Source organism: Euleptes europaea, chromosome 9, assembly GCF_029931775.1.
Source record: "Euleptes europaea isolate rEulEur1 chromosome 9, rEulEur1.hap1, whole genome shotgun sequence".
Taxonomy (NCBI): Eukaryota; Metazoa; Chordata; class Lepidosauria; order Squamata; family Sphaerodactylidae; genus Euleptes; species Euleptes europaea.
Window position 1 is genome coordinate 48220728 of NC_079320.1, and position 18887 is coordinate 48239614.

Here is an 18887-nt window from a genome sequence, read left to right on the forward strand (position 1 = left end):
TAAAAGAATAGCTAGATTCAAGTCCAGTAATATCTTAGAGACCTACAAGATTTTCAGGGTACAGGTTGCGTATCCCTCATCCAGGCATCCGATATTTGGACTGATCCGAAAACGGGACCTTTCGAGCCAGCACGCAGGTAGATCTGCGTCACTCAGCCTCTCTTGATTTCCAAGAGGCTGGGCTGGGCGGTGAGGATCTGACTTAACATCCACACTGCCCGGCCTTTCCGAAATCTGGTGAGATAGTTACACCTTTGCTTTCTGATGGTTCAGTGTACATAAAATTACCTAAAATATTGTTTAAAATTACATTCAGGCTATGTGTGTTAAAGTGTGTATTTAAACATATAAAATTTAAATGAATTTGGGTCTCATCTCTGAGGTATCTCATTATGTATATGCAAAAATTCCAGAATACTCCAAAATATGGACTACTTCGGGTCTCAAGAAGTCCAGATAAGAGATACTCAACCTGTATAAGCTTTCAAGTGTCAGGCTTCCTTTATCGGAGACAGTATTGGCTCTCAAAAGTGTATACCCTGAAAACCTTGTAGGTTTTTAAGGTGTTAACTGACTTGAATCTAGTTGTTGTACTGCAGATCAACACGGCTGCCCTCTGAAACTTCCCCTTCCCAGACACATTAAAAGTACTCTTCGTTTTCTTATTTTACCTGTATCTGCATCATAATCTGTTCTAGCAACTTCCAGAGAAGTAGCCATAGTAGGCTTTTGCAGTAAACAGTAGTGTTGTGTACTGTTAAAGATTATCCAGTTCATTCTGGCATAAGCTTTCAAGGACTAGAGCCTGCTTCATCTGTTGAAATGTCTTTCAGTCCACAAACGTTTATGCGGTAATAAGTCTGTAATGTGCCACACCGTACTAGTTGGATCATCCTTTTTAAAGCTCTGTTTTTAAGTGACTCTAGGCAGATCCCTTGGGGGCTGGGGTACACATTGTTTCTTCTATAAGAAAACTGCTAATGGTGTGTTAGTCTGATGTTGATTTTTCTTGCTGGGACAATCACCACATGGATTACTGCCATCTCATGAACCTCTATGTCTCCCACTTTATGGTCCTAGATACAGCTATGGGGGGTTCCATATGGGTTATTTGCCCTGAGTTCAATGCTTCCCCAGTTTAGTGGTGTGTTTGTGCCTCTCCAGGGGTTTCCCTGGCTTTTGTCTGATCTTTCTCAAACTTGCTTTGCTAGGAAGGTTTGGTGAAACTTGTATCACATCTTGGGTGGCTGCTGTGTGGGTGGGAAAGTTTGGATTTTCCTGGTTCCATCCATATTGTAATCACCTCCCCCATGATAGCCATTTCCTCTCCCTACAGCAGAGGAAATTTCTTTCTTTAAAAAACCCCTGCAATTTAATAGTGTTATATCAATATACTGAATTCTCAGCTTTCATTAGAAAAAGTCTCGAGCCTCCTTCCTGGTGGAGATATATGGACTAGAGACTGACACTTGATGCATATTTTAGTATAACGGTATATCACTATAACACTATTCAATCGCCTATTAAAAAAACGATCAGGGAAGCCTACTGTGTGGAAGCCCTGTCACAGCTGCGCTGTATTAGCAGCTACAACAGCATCAGGGAAACTACATAAGCCTGTCCCCATGTGGAAAGCACCACGAGGAGATTCAATATAGAGTCCAATACCACATGACTTTTATATAGTGGTATAATTTTATATATATATATATATATATATATATAGCTAGTAGATCTTCTGGCATCAGCCACAGTTCTAACAGCCCACTAGCATTTGAGTATATGGGCTTTTTACTATCTGTAGAATAGAAATAGGAGCCCCGTGGTGCAGAGTGGTAAAGCTGCAGTACTGCAGTCCAAGCTTTGCTCACGACCTGAGTTCGATCCCGACAGAAATTGGTTTCAGGTAGCCGGCTCAAGGTTGACTCAGCCTTCCATCCTTCCGAGGTCGGTAAAATGAGTACTCAGCTTGCTGGGGGTAAAGGGAAGATGACTGGGGAAGGCACTGGCAAACCACCCCACAAACAAAGTCTGCCTAGGAAACGTCGGGATGTGATGTCACCCCATGGGTCAGGAATGACCCGGTGCTTGCACAGGGGACCTTTACCTTTAGAACAGAAGTAGTATCTATGCTGCTAAATTCAATACATTCTTTAGCTATTCCTGTTCATGATAATTGATTTTATTATTTAACATGATTGTGTAGTGTCATTGTGTGGTTTTTCCTGAAATACTTTCCCTTCAAAGGAAAGCATTGTCGCTTTTTAGGAATGCTTGCTCCCACAGGATTGAAGTGGAACCTCCCCAGTGGTCTGCTGAAATGAACAGGGAGCCTCAAATACCCTTAAGAAATATTCATTTTCAGTGAAAAACTGTATATGAGAGTTTAAAAAAAGGATGCTTGTTTTAGAAAAATAAACAAAAGCAAGGTGGATCGCTTGTAGAGTTTATGAATGTTAGCTAGATTGTTTATTTGCGGCCCTTGGCCAGATAAAACAAGATACATGGACTAAAATGGTCTTACCGACAAAGGTTTACAGTCCGAGTTTTAATCACCTAAAAAAATAGAAATAATATAACATCCAAGTTACATTTGCCATTTGGATATGAATGTTAGCTAAGTAACTACCCCAAGATTATACCAATACCAGTTCATTCACAGTATATAGTATTGATTAGTGCCCTGCTGTTGAAAACAAACAAACAGGACCTTTATAGCTGAACTGGTATTGGATTCAGTTAAGGTGTGTTTCTCGTGTTCTACCGCACACTAAAATCTGTATTAAATTGCAACAGAATAGTCGTCCATGAGCATTTTTTACCCTATTATGTAAAAAATGCAGCTGCTAAAATTTTTATTGCATATGTTTTTTTATTAGGTGGATTATATGGATGAAAATGAAGAATACTTTCAGCGGCAAGCCTCTCATAGGCAGTCTCGACGGAGATTTAGAAAAATCAACCAAAAAGGAGAACGGCAAACAATTATTGACACTGTGGATGCTTATCCTTTGGGGAAGCCACCTTTACCTAGAGGTTATCATACGGTAAGCTATCCACAACAATATTTGTATAGGTTGTTAGTCTCACTTGGAATAGACAATCAAACTTCTCCATTGGCTGTATTAACACTTATGTAACTAAAAAAATTGGCCATATATACATGCAACTTGCCTTAAAGAATGTACTTTAATATCTATGAATGTGAAACATGCAAGTAAGAACATGCTGTCCATCTTCAGAATAGTATGGCATCAAAGCAGCTTCAAAACATGTTCATATTTAATCTCCATTATAGATTGTCACGTTTTTATGTTAAGGAATTTCTACATCAATAAGCTAATTGTTGAAACACTCATTTCTGTGTATAGTTAACTATTTTAGTTAAGCACAAGATTTGTATTGGGCTGTCATCTCCTTAACCCATGTGTTTGCTGTCTTCTCAGTGTGAGATGTGTGTGCTATTTCCATAGATGTGGCTTATGTGAGATCAGATCTCTTGACAAATCTGCACCATTTCTTTACCATCTGAGAGAGCATTATATCCACATTATCTTTTTAGAATAATGATTGCACTTCACAATAGTATGATATGCAGAAACTACAGAATGCAAATTTTGCTTAAACGCACTTTGGAAAATATGTTGGGCCAATGTTTAAAAGCTTTGAGGCATAAATTGTATAACACATGCAGAAGAGGTGATGATTTCTAATTCCAGTATCTAAATGGCAGAGGAACTAATTTGACATACTTGTGAAGGAATGACCGGAAGACCATCCTCGCTGTCATTTTTTTAACCATGTGGACAATAGTGTAGTGTACCCAAATAGTGTAAGAAACTCATTGGGTTGAATCCAAATAACCATAAGTGGAAGAAAAAAGTAGATTGTTAATGCTGTTCTCCAAATGCTTGTGTACTTTGTGCAATAGTATAATAGGGAGTTCTGTAGCTATTCTTATGTTTTCGCTTGTGTAATGTATTGCACAAGGAGCCCCATGGCGCAGAGTGTTAAGTTGCAGTACTGCAGTCAAAAGCTCTGCTCACGACCCGAGTTCGATCCTAACGGAAGTCGGTTTCAGGTAGCCGGCTCAAGGTTGACTCAGCCTTCCATCCTTTCGAGGTCGGTGAAATGAGTACCCAGCTTGCTGGGGGTAAAGGGGAGATGACTGGGGAAGGCACTGGCAAACCACCCCGCAAACCAAGTCTGCCGTGGAAACGTCGGGATGTGACGTCACCCCATGGGTCAGGAATGACCCGGTGCTTGCACAGGGGACCTTTACCTTTACCTAATGTATTGCACAAGCAAAAAGACATCTTTAGATTCAACTTCTTGTGCAATTTTCTAGCATGAACGATACCATAAGCAGAAGGGTACCTTTAGATCCAACATATTACATGCACATATCCTCAGTAGTGAGCATAATAGCTGCAAACAGTACTGCCATAATAGAAATTGATACAGAATTATATGTGTACATTGCCCTTTACCTTTTATTTCTCCACATGATTGTGTTTCTGTTCTTATCAAAGCATATCACTGTGGGGAAGAACAGTCTCTTGAAAATCTCTGTGCAAATGAATCCTAAGTGTAATAATTTCTATGGGCTAACAGAGACTGTTGTGAAAGGAAATATCAATTTGGGATGCCAGAAGTCTTCATGTGCTCTCTCTGATTCTAAAGTACTGGAGATTTCCTGGTGTGTTACTTCTTGTCAGTTTCCATTTGCAGTCAGCCCATGCAACAGTTAACATATACATGTTTGACTACATTCCTTGCTAACTGCAAATACTTTTCTCTGATGCCTTATGAAGTCTTGTATACCAACTTCTACATGTTTTGTATGTGCAACAGGAAAGCTTGTTTAATTTTTAGCACTGTTTATGAAATGTGGGGTTATGTCAAAATGATTTTATAATGAAGAACTGAATTTGGCTCAACTTGATTGTCCTCGTACGGAATTTGAAGAAAGCTTACAAGATAAATTCATGATGTACTAAGAAGGCATAGTTCTTGTTGCTTCAGCTATAGAACTAAAAAGGGTTTTTTAAAAGTTTAGTTTCATGTCTTGTGTTCATAAGTAACTCCAGATTTATTGGATTATTGGAAGATATACTTCTCTAAACACTTGGGCATACAAAAGTACACACGTTCTAAAGAGATTCAATTTGGTTATGGCTCCCTGACATGTGGGCATTGCACATGTAGGGATGTGAGTCTCTCTTTGGCGTGTACACACATAGGTAGCAAAACACAACTAGCATGTAAAGTATGAATTAACTCTAAGAGGACTGTTTCCCCCTTGTTTTATAATATTATGAAAACGGTTGCCGAGACAAATATGTGACAAATTACTGTGTTTTTACATACCAGTATCAAAAAGTGAATATGGTCCATATTGTTCAATCACAAATAAATATTTTGAAGATATTTATCAAAGGAAACAGTTTAACAAAGAACTTCTATTAAGTTATGTGTTGGATCCAGCAGAAAAAATCACAGGGGGAGTTGATGGAGTGGATCTTTCCTCATCTAGTCAGCCTGCTGTTTGCTCTGAACCTCACAAAGAAAGTGAACCACAATATGGGTTCTGCAGCAATGAAAGGGGATAATTTCCTTCTCTCGCTTCTGTTGAAAGCTTTCATCAGTGAAGGAGGGCATAGAGCAATTTTACTTAATTCCTGCTCATTGCCACAGTGACCTGTGCTTTGGCACATTTTCTTTGCAAGGTTTTTATGACTCTTCAGATGATTTTTGGAGCAAGCACAATCTAGCTTGGGGGAAGAAGAAGACCGGGAAATGTCAACTCTGCTAGCACCTTCTGCAAATGTCTACTGGATCCAGCCCTGTATCTTATATATTATATTCAGTGGCTTATGGCTTAGACAGAATAACAAACCCACAAGTCCACTTAGAAGCTTCCTTACATTATGGAATTATTTTTATAGTAGGCGGAATATATATTGGCACCACTGACAATGTTCATCTTTTCCTTTCCTCCTATATGGCATTCATTTCATTTTGGCTCACAGGAATGCACTAAACAGCAGGTATTGTAACTTCTGTGTATGGTCCTCTAACTCTAACTCTGTACCTTTTCCCTCAGTTTGGAGTGTGACTAATGTTGAATTCTAGTTGCTAAATTTCTGTTGCATCCCTTCTGTTTGATTACATGTTATATACAGTATTTAGTTTTTAAAAATAAAGGTAGAGCTGGATGACTTAATTATCTCCATTTCATTGTAATCTTTTAAATCCATCGCCTTTGTGGCATATTGTGTCTTGTTAGAAGTTATGTGGCATTCAGCATTTAACATACAGAAATGATGAAGTAGTCAATGTTGAATGGGGCAGTCTTCATTTATGTTCTTAATATTGTGCTGAGCCTTTGAACATCCATCCCCCAACCACTCTTCATATCTTTCTATTCATTTATTGCTTTTTGTAATCAGATGTTTCTGGAATCCTAAACCAGAGATTCTACATGTAATAGCACTGATTTGAGCTGAATGTTCATAATACTGTCTGTTGTAAACATTTTAATTAATCTTTGTATACCTAAAACATATTATACAAACTGCATGTTATTAAAATATGGCAGGTAATAAAACATAAGCAGGAGCTGTGAAAAATCTGTAGAAATACTGTAGGGAAAAAGCAGAATGACTGGCAGCATTCTGTTTTAGTCTTAAGCACTAAGATTTCTTTCTGACTGTGTAATATCCATAATATGACATGTGTTTAAAAACTTGAGTTAAAATATTGTGAATTAGCAGGGGTCAGCATGATTAGAAATGTACAATTTGTGTTGCATATTTTATGCTAAGTATTGATACCAGTGCTTTACCTGTTGTAAAATAGTTAGGGACTTGGCAATATGATAGCATTAAAAAGTTTGTTCATATGCTTAAAGTATGTAGTCTTGTTCTTAAAACATGATATAGCGGGGCAACCCTCTGTAAAGGAAAGATGCAGGACATGAATTTGCATTTATTAGATTAGATTAAAGTTAAAGGTTGTCCCCTGTGCAAGCACCGGGTTGTTACTGACCCATGGGGTGACGTCACATCATGACGTTTACTAGGCAAGCTATGTTTATGGGGTGGTTTGCTATTGCCTTCCCCAGTCGTCTACACTTTACTCCAGCAAGCTGGGTACTCATTTTACCGACCTTAGGCGGATGGAAGGCTGAGTCAACCTAGAGTCAACTCCGTTGGGATCGAACTCAGGTCATGACGTTTACTAGGCAAGCTATGTTTATGGGGTGGTTTGCTATTGCCTTCCCAGTCGTCTGCTCCAGCAAGCTGGGTACTCATTTTACCGACCTTAGGCGGATGGAAGACTGAGTCAACCTAGAGCCAACTTCGTTGGGATCGAACTCAGGTCATGAGCAGAGCTTGGACTGCCATACTACAGTTTACCAATCTGTGCCATGGGGCTCTTCTAGATTAGATTGCTTTTTATTAGATTAATGCTGTTTGGTGAATAGAAAATAGCAGTTCCATAAATGAACATATGGATAATCTGATATCTGAAACAAATAGGAAAAATAACTGTTTCAGGCATATGCTGGAGCTTCCTCAGCTCTTAGATTTTCTGCCTCTGCCCTTTTTTTGACAGTTTTGCTAGTTACCGTATTGTCTGGCGTATAAGACGACTGGGCGTATAAGATGACCCCCAACTTTTCCAGTTAAAATATAGAGTTTGGAATATACTCCTCCGCAGCCGAGGCCCGCCCCTCGCGCGCTCCCCTGCCACCCCCCTTCGTTCGCCTTTTGCACAAAGGCCGGGAACCGAGCCGGGCTGGGGGGAGGCGGCGCCTGTTCCTGGAAGAGCCCCGCCTGGGGAGTTGGTCACATTCTTGGCCGCGCTGCAAGAGCGGAGCCAGACGCACCAACGCGCAGGCGGGGAGGGAGGGCGAGGAGGAGGAGCGCGCAGCCCGCTCGCATTCGCTCAGCCCCGAACCACCCTCAGTCTGGGCTGGAGCGCGGCGCGGCTGCAGTCACGATGCCGGAGCAGGTGGGCAGGAGCCAGGAGGCGGAGAAGGACGAGGGGAGAACGGCCGCCCCAGCGCCGGCCAGCCAGCCGTCTGCCTGCCTGCCTTGCGCCGCCGCCGGAGCGCCGCCGAGCGCTTCCCTCCGTGCGCCCCGGCGCGCCTGGCTCCGACTCCCAGCCGGGCAGCGAGCACCCTCGCCGGGCTCGCCTCCCCTCCCTCCTCCGGCGGACATGGACAGAGCGGAGGCAGCTCCCCAGGCAGATTCTCCAGTCCGGCTCGGAAGTTTCAGCACCCGCCCTATAAGACGACACCCGGCGTATAAGACGACCCCCGACTTTTGAGAAGATTTTCCTGGGTTAAAAAGTCGTCTTATATGCCGGACAATACGGTATCTCCAGTTCCTCTTGGCCCTGTCCTATGCAGAAGTTCCACTGTTATTAACATTTGATGCCATTGTTTCTGAGCATTTGCTATGTTTATTCATTCTCTAGAGTATCAAAGGAGAAGTTATGACCCATTTTTACTTCATTTGCATGTGTGTGCTGGGTGGTCCTGATAGTAATGACAATAAACCTTTCAAGTTTGATGCTCTGGCTATATGGCAAATTCAAGGGTCTTTGCCTTGGACTTTTGGTTTTGGGCTAATCTTTTTGCTAATTATGTTTAAGCGGGAACACTCCAGATAATCCAGCCTTCCACAAAGTTTAAGCATAAATAGTCCAGATGATCAAGTTTTCCTTTTTAAAGAAGGCTCTTGCATCTGGCAGCTGGGCCTCCGTATGTCACAATGCAATTTCATTGCCTGTACTGTTGGTGATTTAAAAGTGAACAAGCCATATTGAAGGCTGTTGAAGGAAACTGCCCTCCAGATCTCTTGAGAGAGAGAGTTGGGGAGCAGTGAGGGATCCCTGCGAAGAAGAACTGGGCTCCCCTTGTCCAAAACGAGTTCACCCTGGCTTCTGAGTGGGTCTGGGTCTTGCTTGTCTGCTTATGGGTGAGTGACACAAATAGGGAGTGAGGGCACCCAAGCAGAGGCCCAAAGCCACCTATCAATCTTCCATGACAGAGTAGGGATTCAAACCTGGCTCTTCCAAATTCTGGTCCAATACTCTAACCGCTACACTATATTGGTTAGTTGTTGAATATTTTATTACCGTTTCCCCTTTGGATGTATACTGTGAATTGGATCTTGCCTGGATTTCCCCAGCTGTGGGGTGTCTGTATATGATTTTTGCTGTCTCCTCTGGTTCCACCCCGTAGTTACTTCCCCAGTTCTACAGGAGCAGAATGTTGGGTATTTGAGGCGACAGCAGAAGGGAGGAATCAGTGAAAATAAACTCTCCTCCTTGTGTCCATAGAAATCTAGGTACAGTCTAATCCTATATCTAGATAAGCATCTCATATTAGTGGTTAATGTTTTATATCTTTTTATCAAAATGAAAATAATTTTAACATGAGTAATGTCAAGACTTTTTCATAGAACAAGCTTTCAAATGCTTACCATTATCAGTAGCAATATTTCATGCAGAATACAAGCTTGCAAACTCAAAATAGTTTTTATACTGATATAAGCTAATAATGTGTTAAGTAATAAAGCAGAGGACCACTAGTGATTAGGGATTTGCATTTTATGATGCTGATCAGAAGGGAAGAATTTCTTAGACTATTGTGGTATAATTAACTGTTACCTTCCTATACATTGTTTCTAGAGAAAATTGCATGTAAATCCCAAACTCAGTGGTATCAGATACTACTTTGCTGTTGTGCACATGATTGTAATGGGGCTATCTTAGATATCAAACCAATACACACTGTGTGGTGGTGTCATTTCTGGGGATGTGCACCACGAAAAAAGTGATTTTTTAAAAAAATCTGGATATCAGGGAGCTAAAACTATTGGTATTACCAGTTATTCAGGTTTGGTATACAGATCCACCCCCCACCCCCCGGGTTTCAATATTTTTCAGGTCCATTATTCTCTATGGGGAACTTTTCTGGGGAACTGAAGAGTGCTTTAAAAAAAATGCCACCAAAATTGCTGCATAACTGGTGGTGCCTGTCCACTAAATATCTTTCAAACTTTTACTGGACCAAAATATCCAATGCTATGGGCCCCCGAATCGCTTATTTTTTTGGGGAGGGGATTTCATGCTTTCTCCAGGGCAAAGAATAGCCAAAGACATACGAGCAAACAAAGCAACCACTGACCAAAGCCTCTCAATGCAAATGGAACCAACAAGCCCACCAGAACTAGTGAAGAACTAGGGAATCCCAGCAGAACCATGGAACAATGTGGCAAGCCTAACACAACCAGTATCAAAGTAGCAAATCCAAGCCAGTCAATCAAACCAGAGAATCCAAGTCAAACAAGGCGGGATGTACTAAAACAATGACAGGATTGCTAGCTGGGAACAATAGGAGATTCTGGAATGTCCACTGGATTTAATGGGAGCCAGGAATGGCAGTTGACTTGCAAGGGAAGGGCTCCATTGAAATAATTACAGCACACAAAAGTTGCAGTGAAACTCTGGACTGGATTTACAGTGAAGATCCCTGGACGCAGGTAGACTGCTCTGGGACTGAGATGACAGCCCACAGTCCTGGAACACTTCTGCTGCTCACAGGGGCGGTCATTTCAGTTGCAGAACATCTCTGCTACTCCAAGGGGCTGTCTTTCCTCTGTAGTGGCTGTCATTCCAGTTCCAGAGCATTGATTCCAACCCCAGAGGTCCTCATTCCACTCCAGGGCTATCATTCCAGTCCCAGAGCTGTGTATCTGGGCCCAGAGACTGTCAGTTTAAATTTGATCAACATTTTCATTGCAACTTCTGTCTGCTGTAACATATTTCAATGGGGTCCTTTCAAGTCAGCTGGCATTCTTGACTCCCATTATATCCAGTGGGCATTCCATTAGCTCCCATTGTTCCCAGTGGGCAATCCTATAATTTGTTTTGCTACATAATGCAAAGAATCCAAGCCAAACCAACCTGGCAAGCCCTGGCAGGAAGACACTGACACAAACTCATAGTATAATTAAATCCAGGGAGCCCTACAACACTGACCCCTGACATTCTTGGTTACTCTGGAACATTTATGGAATTTTTGAGACCCATTTACCCATGTCCTCAATACCATCCAGGTACCTGAATCTATCCGGAAAATACTGATAATGTATTTTTCAGCTATATATTCAGACTGGAAATATTGAACACACATCCCTAGTCACTACCATTAGAACTGGCAATTGTGAAATAATGCATAAAAATTCAAAGTGGTAAGAAGTATATTGTTTACCTAAATTTCAGCTTCTGAGGATCTCTTTTCTGTCTATATATTACATCATGGCTGCTGTAGCTCTTACGTGTCCATTGGGATTTGCTTTTCTTTTTTCCCCTTGGAAGAAAATCTTCTATTGATGTCATAATTGGACACATCTTTTTGTTGCTTTGGAAATTCAGCGTAATTAGGGTGTTGTGTATCAAGCCATGGTGCATTTCAGGCAATTTAGGTGTCAGTAATACGCCTGCCAGTCTGGGTCCTGTTTCCAATTTGTGAAAATTGACAATGCTTGCTAGCCTGCACTGTAAACGTCTAAAACTGTTGAGAGTAATGGAGATAATACCTCAATAGGCAATTTTTATGTTTCCAGGTTTTCTTTATATATAACTTAAATATTGACATTTCCCCCCAAATGCTAATGTTAAATATGTTCTTTTTTTATTTTATCACAAGTTTTGGTAAGCCCTGTTCAGAGAGAAGCATTTAAGAGAGAAATAACAAAAAGAACTAAAACTGTAGTTTATGAAATTCAGTGGAAAACTGGTTCAGTGCATTTGAATGCTTTGTACAGTGTGGACGTGTTATGTTTAGTCATCTTTTATCTCTTTCCCAATGCTGTAAAAACCCAGGGATCTTGGGAACTTCATGTTGATAATAGAAAAATAACACCCATAACATTCTGTAAGTTCTTTTGCTTTAAAATGTGCAATCAGACTGCCATTATTAGTGTAGACACTTGTCTGCTATCATCTGGGCAGAGCAATCAATGAAGCACAGCAGAATAATCAGTTTATCGAGATCGTACCACAGTCAGTAGTATGTGGGGTCATGAAATTCTGATTTAACCTAACCTGGAGAGCAGAAGAAAATTGTGCTGAACAATTTAGGTTGTTTTTTTTAATTGGCAGCCTTTGGTCATTGTGTCATGGACTGACTTCATAAAAAAAATTAATGTTATTAGCCATCTTTCTGTATCGACTTTGCTAACTGTTGTAAATTTGAATTTTTGAATTTTAAAGGAACATGCTTACAATAAGCGTCAGTTCATTGTTATGGCAACTTTTGCGGAATCTGCATCCATTAGAGAGAAATTATCTGGAAACTTTGAAGCCAAAGTTGAGTGTTCTGTAGGTTTTGTATATGTGTGAAAAAACAGAATTTTGAGGGGGGAATTCAGAGATATCCAACATTTATTTTCTTACCTAAACTTATTTTCCTGTTTTAACAACATAAAATGAATCATTTATAACAGTATATTTTAATATGTTACTATTTAATATGTTACTAGCTCATTCCTGAGCCTGGGGGCCGAATGGGCTTAGGAGGTGGCGAGGGGCTTGCAATGGCGTCCATACCACTTGCGTCAGCCCCCCAGGACTGCCGTGGCAGCATGGCCCTAGGATGCCGGCTTGGCCTCCCGCTGACGTCCTGCTGGCGCAAGTCCTTGTGTCGGCCTCCCGGGAGGCATTCCATGGGTGAGCTGTCGATAGGCAACTTTCTAACCCCTTCCAGGCCGGGAAAGTCCCCCTCTCTAACCCCTTCCAGTCCGGGAAAGTCCCCCTCTGCCACAGGGGTGCTGTGCCAGCTGTTTGCTGGCACAGCATCGCTGTTTTCAATGGGGCTATTTTCCCCATTTTTGATTTTTTGTTTTTTAAAAGGCCTTTTTTAGCCTGGAAGCAGCTTGGGAGGCTCCGTGGCCACACCATCCCCGGCCACTGCAAGGCTCAGGAATGAGCTGTTAGTATTTATGAAACTTAATGGTATAAATGTTTTAATTCTCCACACTAAAGAGAGAAAGCTGTAGTAGGCTGCACTCTTTGCAGCACCTGTGTATTAGTGTGTAATATGTGTAGCACATGTTTATTATTTGTCACCATCTGAAAGATAAGAACAAAATAGCGCAGATATTCTAGTAAAGGAAAAGTGCATTTGAACAGAAACGGTCTTATACAGTTGTCTTAGGGTTACCAGCACATTTGGATATCAAGTTAATTTTTTATGACATTGAGTCCTTCAGTAGTCTATTATCATACACATCATACATTGCTGACAAAATTAGTTGCACTTAACATTGAAAATATGTATATGTCTACAGTATACACAAGAATTATAATTTTCTAATGCACTAAATTATTTTACATAAAATCTTCATACTAAAATTGTGAGTAGGTAAAACCTCGTCTTAAAATTATTCATTCCAATAGATAAAATATGTCATGTCATAGGAGTTTTTTGTCGGTATTCCCAAAAATTTACATTTTTTTCCCATTGGAAAAATTGAAAGAAGCGCTTAGTGTGTTGGGGGGGGGGAATCTTTTCTCCCAAGATTCCGCATCTCTGTACTATATTTCAGTCCAAAATGAAAAGCATATAGTTTATAAGTACAGCTTATAAGAATATTTTAACCTGTTTCATAGGGTTCCATAACTTCAGTATTAATCTTGATGTATTTCCAGAATGTGATTTAGGTCTGCCTAAAATATATATGCCAAGCTCTAAGGCTAAGAATAGGAAACCTACTTGACATAGAACATAGAATCATAGAGTTGGAAGGGGCCATTGGTCCAGCCCCCTGCTCAATGCAGGATCAGCCTAGAGCAGACTGAAGTAAGCTCTTGCCTGTGAAGTGCATGGGGGCAGATTAATACAGCAATGTCTTCTGAATTATACGTATTTCTTTCACAGTGGGTAGCCGTGTTAGTCTGTCTGCAGTAGTAGAAAAGGGCAAGAGTCCAGTAGCACCTTAAAGACTAACAAAAATATTTTCTGGTAGGGTATGAGCTTTCGTGAGCCACAGCTCACTTCTTCAGATACAGCTAGAATGTGAATCCATCTGTCTTTAAGTAGAGGAGAGTGAATTCAGACAAGCATTAGTATGTAAATGTTAACAGTATGTAAATGTGAATAGCAGGCGTGATGGGATTAGGTGTGGTATGCAGAAGAGTCTGTGATGTCCAGGGGAGAGATGGGTGTGGAGAAATCAGAAAAGTGTCACTACACTTATTACATAGTATTTCTTTGTACATATGCATACTCAGCATCCTTACTTGGAAAGAAGTCCCACTGATGGTTATGTTTTAAAGTTTACTATTTGTATTTTAAAGATGGGAAATAGAGGCTGAGCTGTTGTCCTTAGCTAATGTGTGAGTTTATCCTTAGTTGTGACTTGGACTCGCTACTCAGTTCTGAAGGAGCTGCAAGAATGCTATATAGTGCTCAACATGTGAATTGAAGGTTCTCAAATGGTTGTTCTGTAGCCCGTCTAGAAAAGTGTCGATAAATTGCAACTTGGTTTGAATAAACTGATGAAATATGGTAATCAGTTTACTATTGTGAGTGCTATGTATTGTAGGAAATGTGTTAAGCATCTCCAGGAAATGGAAGCTTTGTGGGAAATGTGTTAAGCATCTCCAGGAAATGGAAGCTTGTGGGAAATGTGTTAAGCATCTCCAGGAAATGGAAGCTTCCATTAGATGTACTGAGTATAGTTGTAAAAGAAATTGTAAAGTAAACATTGTATGCATTCTGACATTTTGTTGAGACAGATATGGGACATTCCACAAAAGTAAAAGTACTGTGCTCCCCCAATTCATACTCAAATTATAATAAAAATAAAATTTAAAATATTTCCACAGCTTAGAATTTTTGAGCCTTTTCATATGACAGGCTTTTCTAGGATAGTTATTAAATCCTGCCAACAGAACAGCTGGCATTATTAAACTATTAGTACTATTAAATGAGAAAAGTATGTGTCACTACACTTATTACATAGTTTTCTAAAGCTTCAGTTTGAAAGTAGCTGTTTTAATGGGAGACTCAGATTAAAAATATTGAGTACTTCTATATACAGAACTGCTCTTTTGAGTGGTGGGAAATGTAACTTTCTCAAAAAGGTGAGAATAGAGTATACTACGTGACTAACCAATCTGCAATCAGAGCAAGATTGACAGATGTCAGCAGCAAACCCAACTGAGGCACTTGTGTGTCTTCTCTGTTCTTATATTAAAGATCCAGTTTATAGATTGATCCACAGTAACAGATTGACAGAAGGGTATCTGTACAAATATTTAGTAATGTTTGGGTTAACCAAACAGTATATATCGTAGTAGAACTGCTGGAGCTGCTGTATTGAGATGATGCAATGTAATTATGATGAGCCTCATTGAAGTACCAACTCCCCCTACACACACGAAAAACGTATACGCTGGTGAAGTTTGACATTTGCCATTGTTATATTTTAAGTTACGATAGGAACTCAAAATGTTCTCAAGCAATAGGTGAATAAAGGTTACACAATGGAAGCATGTCCTTGTGATTACCTATCTGTGTTTTACACTTCACTCCTTCTGTGGATTACCAGACATGATTCAGTTGGCTATTACAAGACCACGTGATTTTAATTGCTACCACAGCTGCCATTCAGGGCAAAAGACAGTGAAGTGTTTAAACTTGCTTTTGTTTGTCTGATTGATTTAAGCTATCTAAATTTAACATTGAATCTACTGCCACTTACTATCCCATCTCCAGTATGAACAATGCTTAATTAATTCACAAGCATTGTGGAAAGTTATTACAAAGGTAGTCGTCGCTCTGCTGCTTCAGGGGCATCTGGATACAATCAGTACTTGCTCCCTTTTCAGCCTAGGCATGCCAGTGAGATGAGACTTGTGACTAGGGTTGCCACCCTCCAGGTGGCAGCTGGAGATCTCTTGCGATTACAGTTGATCTCCAGACGATCAAGATCAGTTCCCTTGGAGAAAATGGCTGCTTTGTATTGGTGGACTTGATTGCATTATACCCTGCTGAGGTCCCTCCCTTCTCCAAACCCTGCCCACCATAGGATCCATCCCCCAAATCTCCAAGTATTTCCCAACACAGAGCTGGCAAACCTTTTTTATGACCTTGGTTTGTAATCTCTGCCATGTTGTTTATACAAGGATGTAGTGCCTTGTTAACCTGATTAGATAATTTTTCTGGTCTACATTTGTACCATTGATCCTGAGATGGTGATGACATAACCTGGCAGAGATTTATGGGACTGTAATTATGTGATTCATTGCATGAGGAGCAGTTGCCTGTTTCTATGCTGCTGTTTGTCATGGGAGAATTTTTCATCAAGGGCTAGAGAAGTAAAATTTTCAGAAATTTTGAAGCCATGGCAAGGAAATCCAGTTTTTCCCCTGGAAAAAATTGAGATATATGCAATATTTACTGTCCTATCAAACCTAAACTAATTTTACTGCTTTAACAACCTGAAATGCATCATTTATAATTTACATAGCATATACAGTTGCAATATTTGACATATTTATGGAATTTAAAAATGATAAATGCCTTAGTTTTGTACAAGCAAAATTACAGATATAACCAGTACTTGAGAGAATGCTGCAAGCTAATGCATCCTATGCTGTTGGCACATGTACCTTAATTGAAGAGACTGCAGAAGGTCTTTGTTAGTAAATCCTGATGTATTTCTAATTAAAATCCTTTCTCTAACATTAGTGAAGCAATACGAAATTACTTCAGAGGTCTTTTATGCATTACATTTAACCCTAACATAACCAGCAATACCACCACATCATACAGTATAGATAAGATTAGTTAAAATAAGAATTTTTTTGTGTTAAGTGCCATCAAGTCACTTATGACTTACGGTGACCCTATGAATTAATGACCTCCAGAACATCCTATTTTTAACAGCCTTGTTCAGGTCTTGCAAACTGAGGCCTGTGGCTTCCTTTATTGAACATATCTAAACTAATGTCTAAATGATCCACAAGTATAAAAATATAACTAACTAGAGTATTCAATTCTAGTAAATAATTTCACTTCAAATATGTATCAAGTTTCACAAGAGCAACTGCTGAAATATGAATACGCACACATGTACACATTTTTATGAGCATGAGCAGACTTATGTGGTTGTCTAGCCGTGCGCACACTAACAAGAGGCAGACCTAACACACTGGCAATTTTCTGCTAAAAAACAGGTAGATCTTTCATTGATGTGAAGTATTGAGTATGCCTTCCCATTGTTTCATTTGAGATCTCCCCACATGAGCTACTTCCATCCAATCAATCTTAAATCATACATGTGGGAAGAAACTTTTTCCAACACTTTTTTTCTGAGGGAAATTTCACATTTCTAATGACTCATTATAAGCTTGATACTAATGAATGGATGCATTTGCCTATGCAAAATTAAACAAGCTTGGCATATTCAAAGTTGTAATGTTTTTCAGGGGATTGTCTATAGTCAAGTCAAGTTTATTGTATAAGGCCATAGGCCATTACAATCTAAAACAGTATAGTAAAGGGGATTGTCTATAGGAGTTATATGTATGAGTACATCTGTGCTTTGTTGATTTGTAAAGCAGGGGGAGGATAAAACTGAAAATACCCATAATAATCCAGATTAAAAATCAAGTTATGAATTCACCTGATATGAGCTGCATTACCAATCAAAACCAAGGCTAAAATTCTTAATATCCTCTCACATGATGGAATGGATGTTGTAATTACCATTTTGATACAATTTAATATGATCCCATTTAATGAAAGAGTCTCCTCTTGTGATTGTCTGTCATTGAGGATTTGTCCCACATGATATTTTAGTGCCCAAGATTTGAGGCTGATTGCAAAAGATTTCTCTGGACCATTATATCTTGTTTCCCAGGAAGGTCAGAATGAACTATTATTACTACTGGCAGATAGGGAAAAATTATTTCTCTTTGAATGGTAAGGTTTGTTGCTACTGTCGTAAAGATGTCGTAAAGATGAAGGTGAGATACGTTGATGTAATTGCTCTACTCTGGGTCAGTAGTAATAAATTAATAGATGGTTTAGGAATTTGCAAGGTGGATTATCATGGTTTTATCTTGAGATACAATGATTGCTATGTATTTTAATTTCTTTTATGAAAATATTTTATTTTTATGGAATTGTGATGTTGCTATTGCTTATTTGCGGATGCAGTAAAGACAGTGATGATTGTGATACAGGATTTGTATCAATATTATTCAAATAAAAATATTTTTCATATAACATTTGAATATAACATTTAAATTGCATTTGATTTGATTTTTTATAATCATACTTTAATTCAACTATTTGTTGCTGTTGGGAAATAAAATTAGCATGAGGTACTTTTAAAATGTAATAAGCATGTCAGTGATTCCCACAATGGCAGCTGCCCCCAAAATATGCTGCTTTGGTGGGGTAGCCTACCAGAGTTCTTTGCATTATAATTTTGGATTAAAGCAGAGAGAACAGAGTCACAAGGGTTCCAGCTTCCTTGTTCCAGCAATTTTTGTTTGCGTTGTTTTCTAATTGTGTGATTCTAGTTCTATTGCATTGTTGACTGGATGTCTGATAACATTTTTAAAAATATTTTGTAATCCACCTTGAGTCTCAGCAAGAAAGGTGGGCTATAAATGAAACGAATAGATTAATAAGTACCGCTTATAATAAAAAGTACTTAAGTTTTGGCATAGTAATTAGCTGTCCACATTCATTTATAAGGTTCATACTTGATGTTCTGGCACTTTTAAAAATGTATGCCTGCCATAGGGGATTGACTGGCTGGTTAAAATTAAAGCTCATTAGATTGTTT

General features: G+C 39.5%; 1 protein-coding gene across 4 annotated transcripts in view; it reads left to right on the forward strand.

Annotated features, from left to right (window-relative positions):
• The window catches only part of RAPGEF2 (Rap guanine nucleotide exchange factor 2), a 172376-nt gene that overhangs the window by 81590 nt on the left and 71899 nt on the right, over positions 1 to 18887 (forward strand). For 3 of the 4 annotated variants that reach the window (XM_056855236.1, XM_056855239.1, XM_056855238.1), the window contains exons 6-7: positions 2880 to 3047; positions 6033 to 6050. In XM_056855236.1, coding sequence (XP_056711214.1) covers positions 2880 to 3047; positions 6033 to 6050 — 186 coding nt within the window. The remainder of the gene's footprint in view (positions 1 to 2879; positions 3048 to 6032; positions 6051 to 18887) is intronic. The other variant, XM_056855237.1, reaches the window with a different exon arrangement.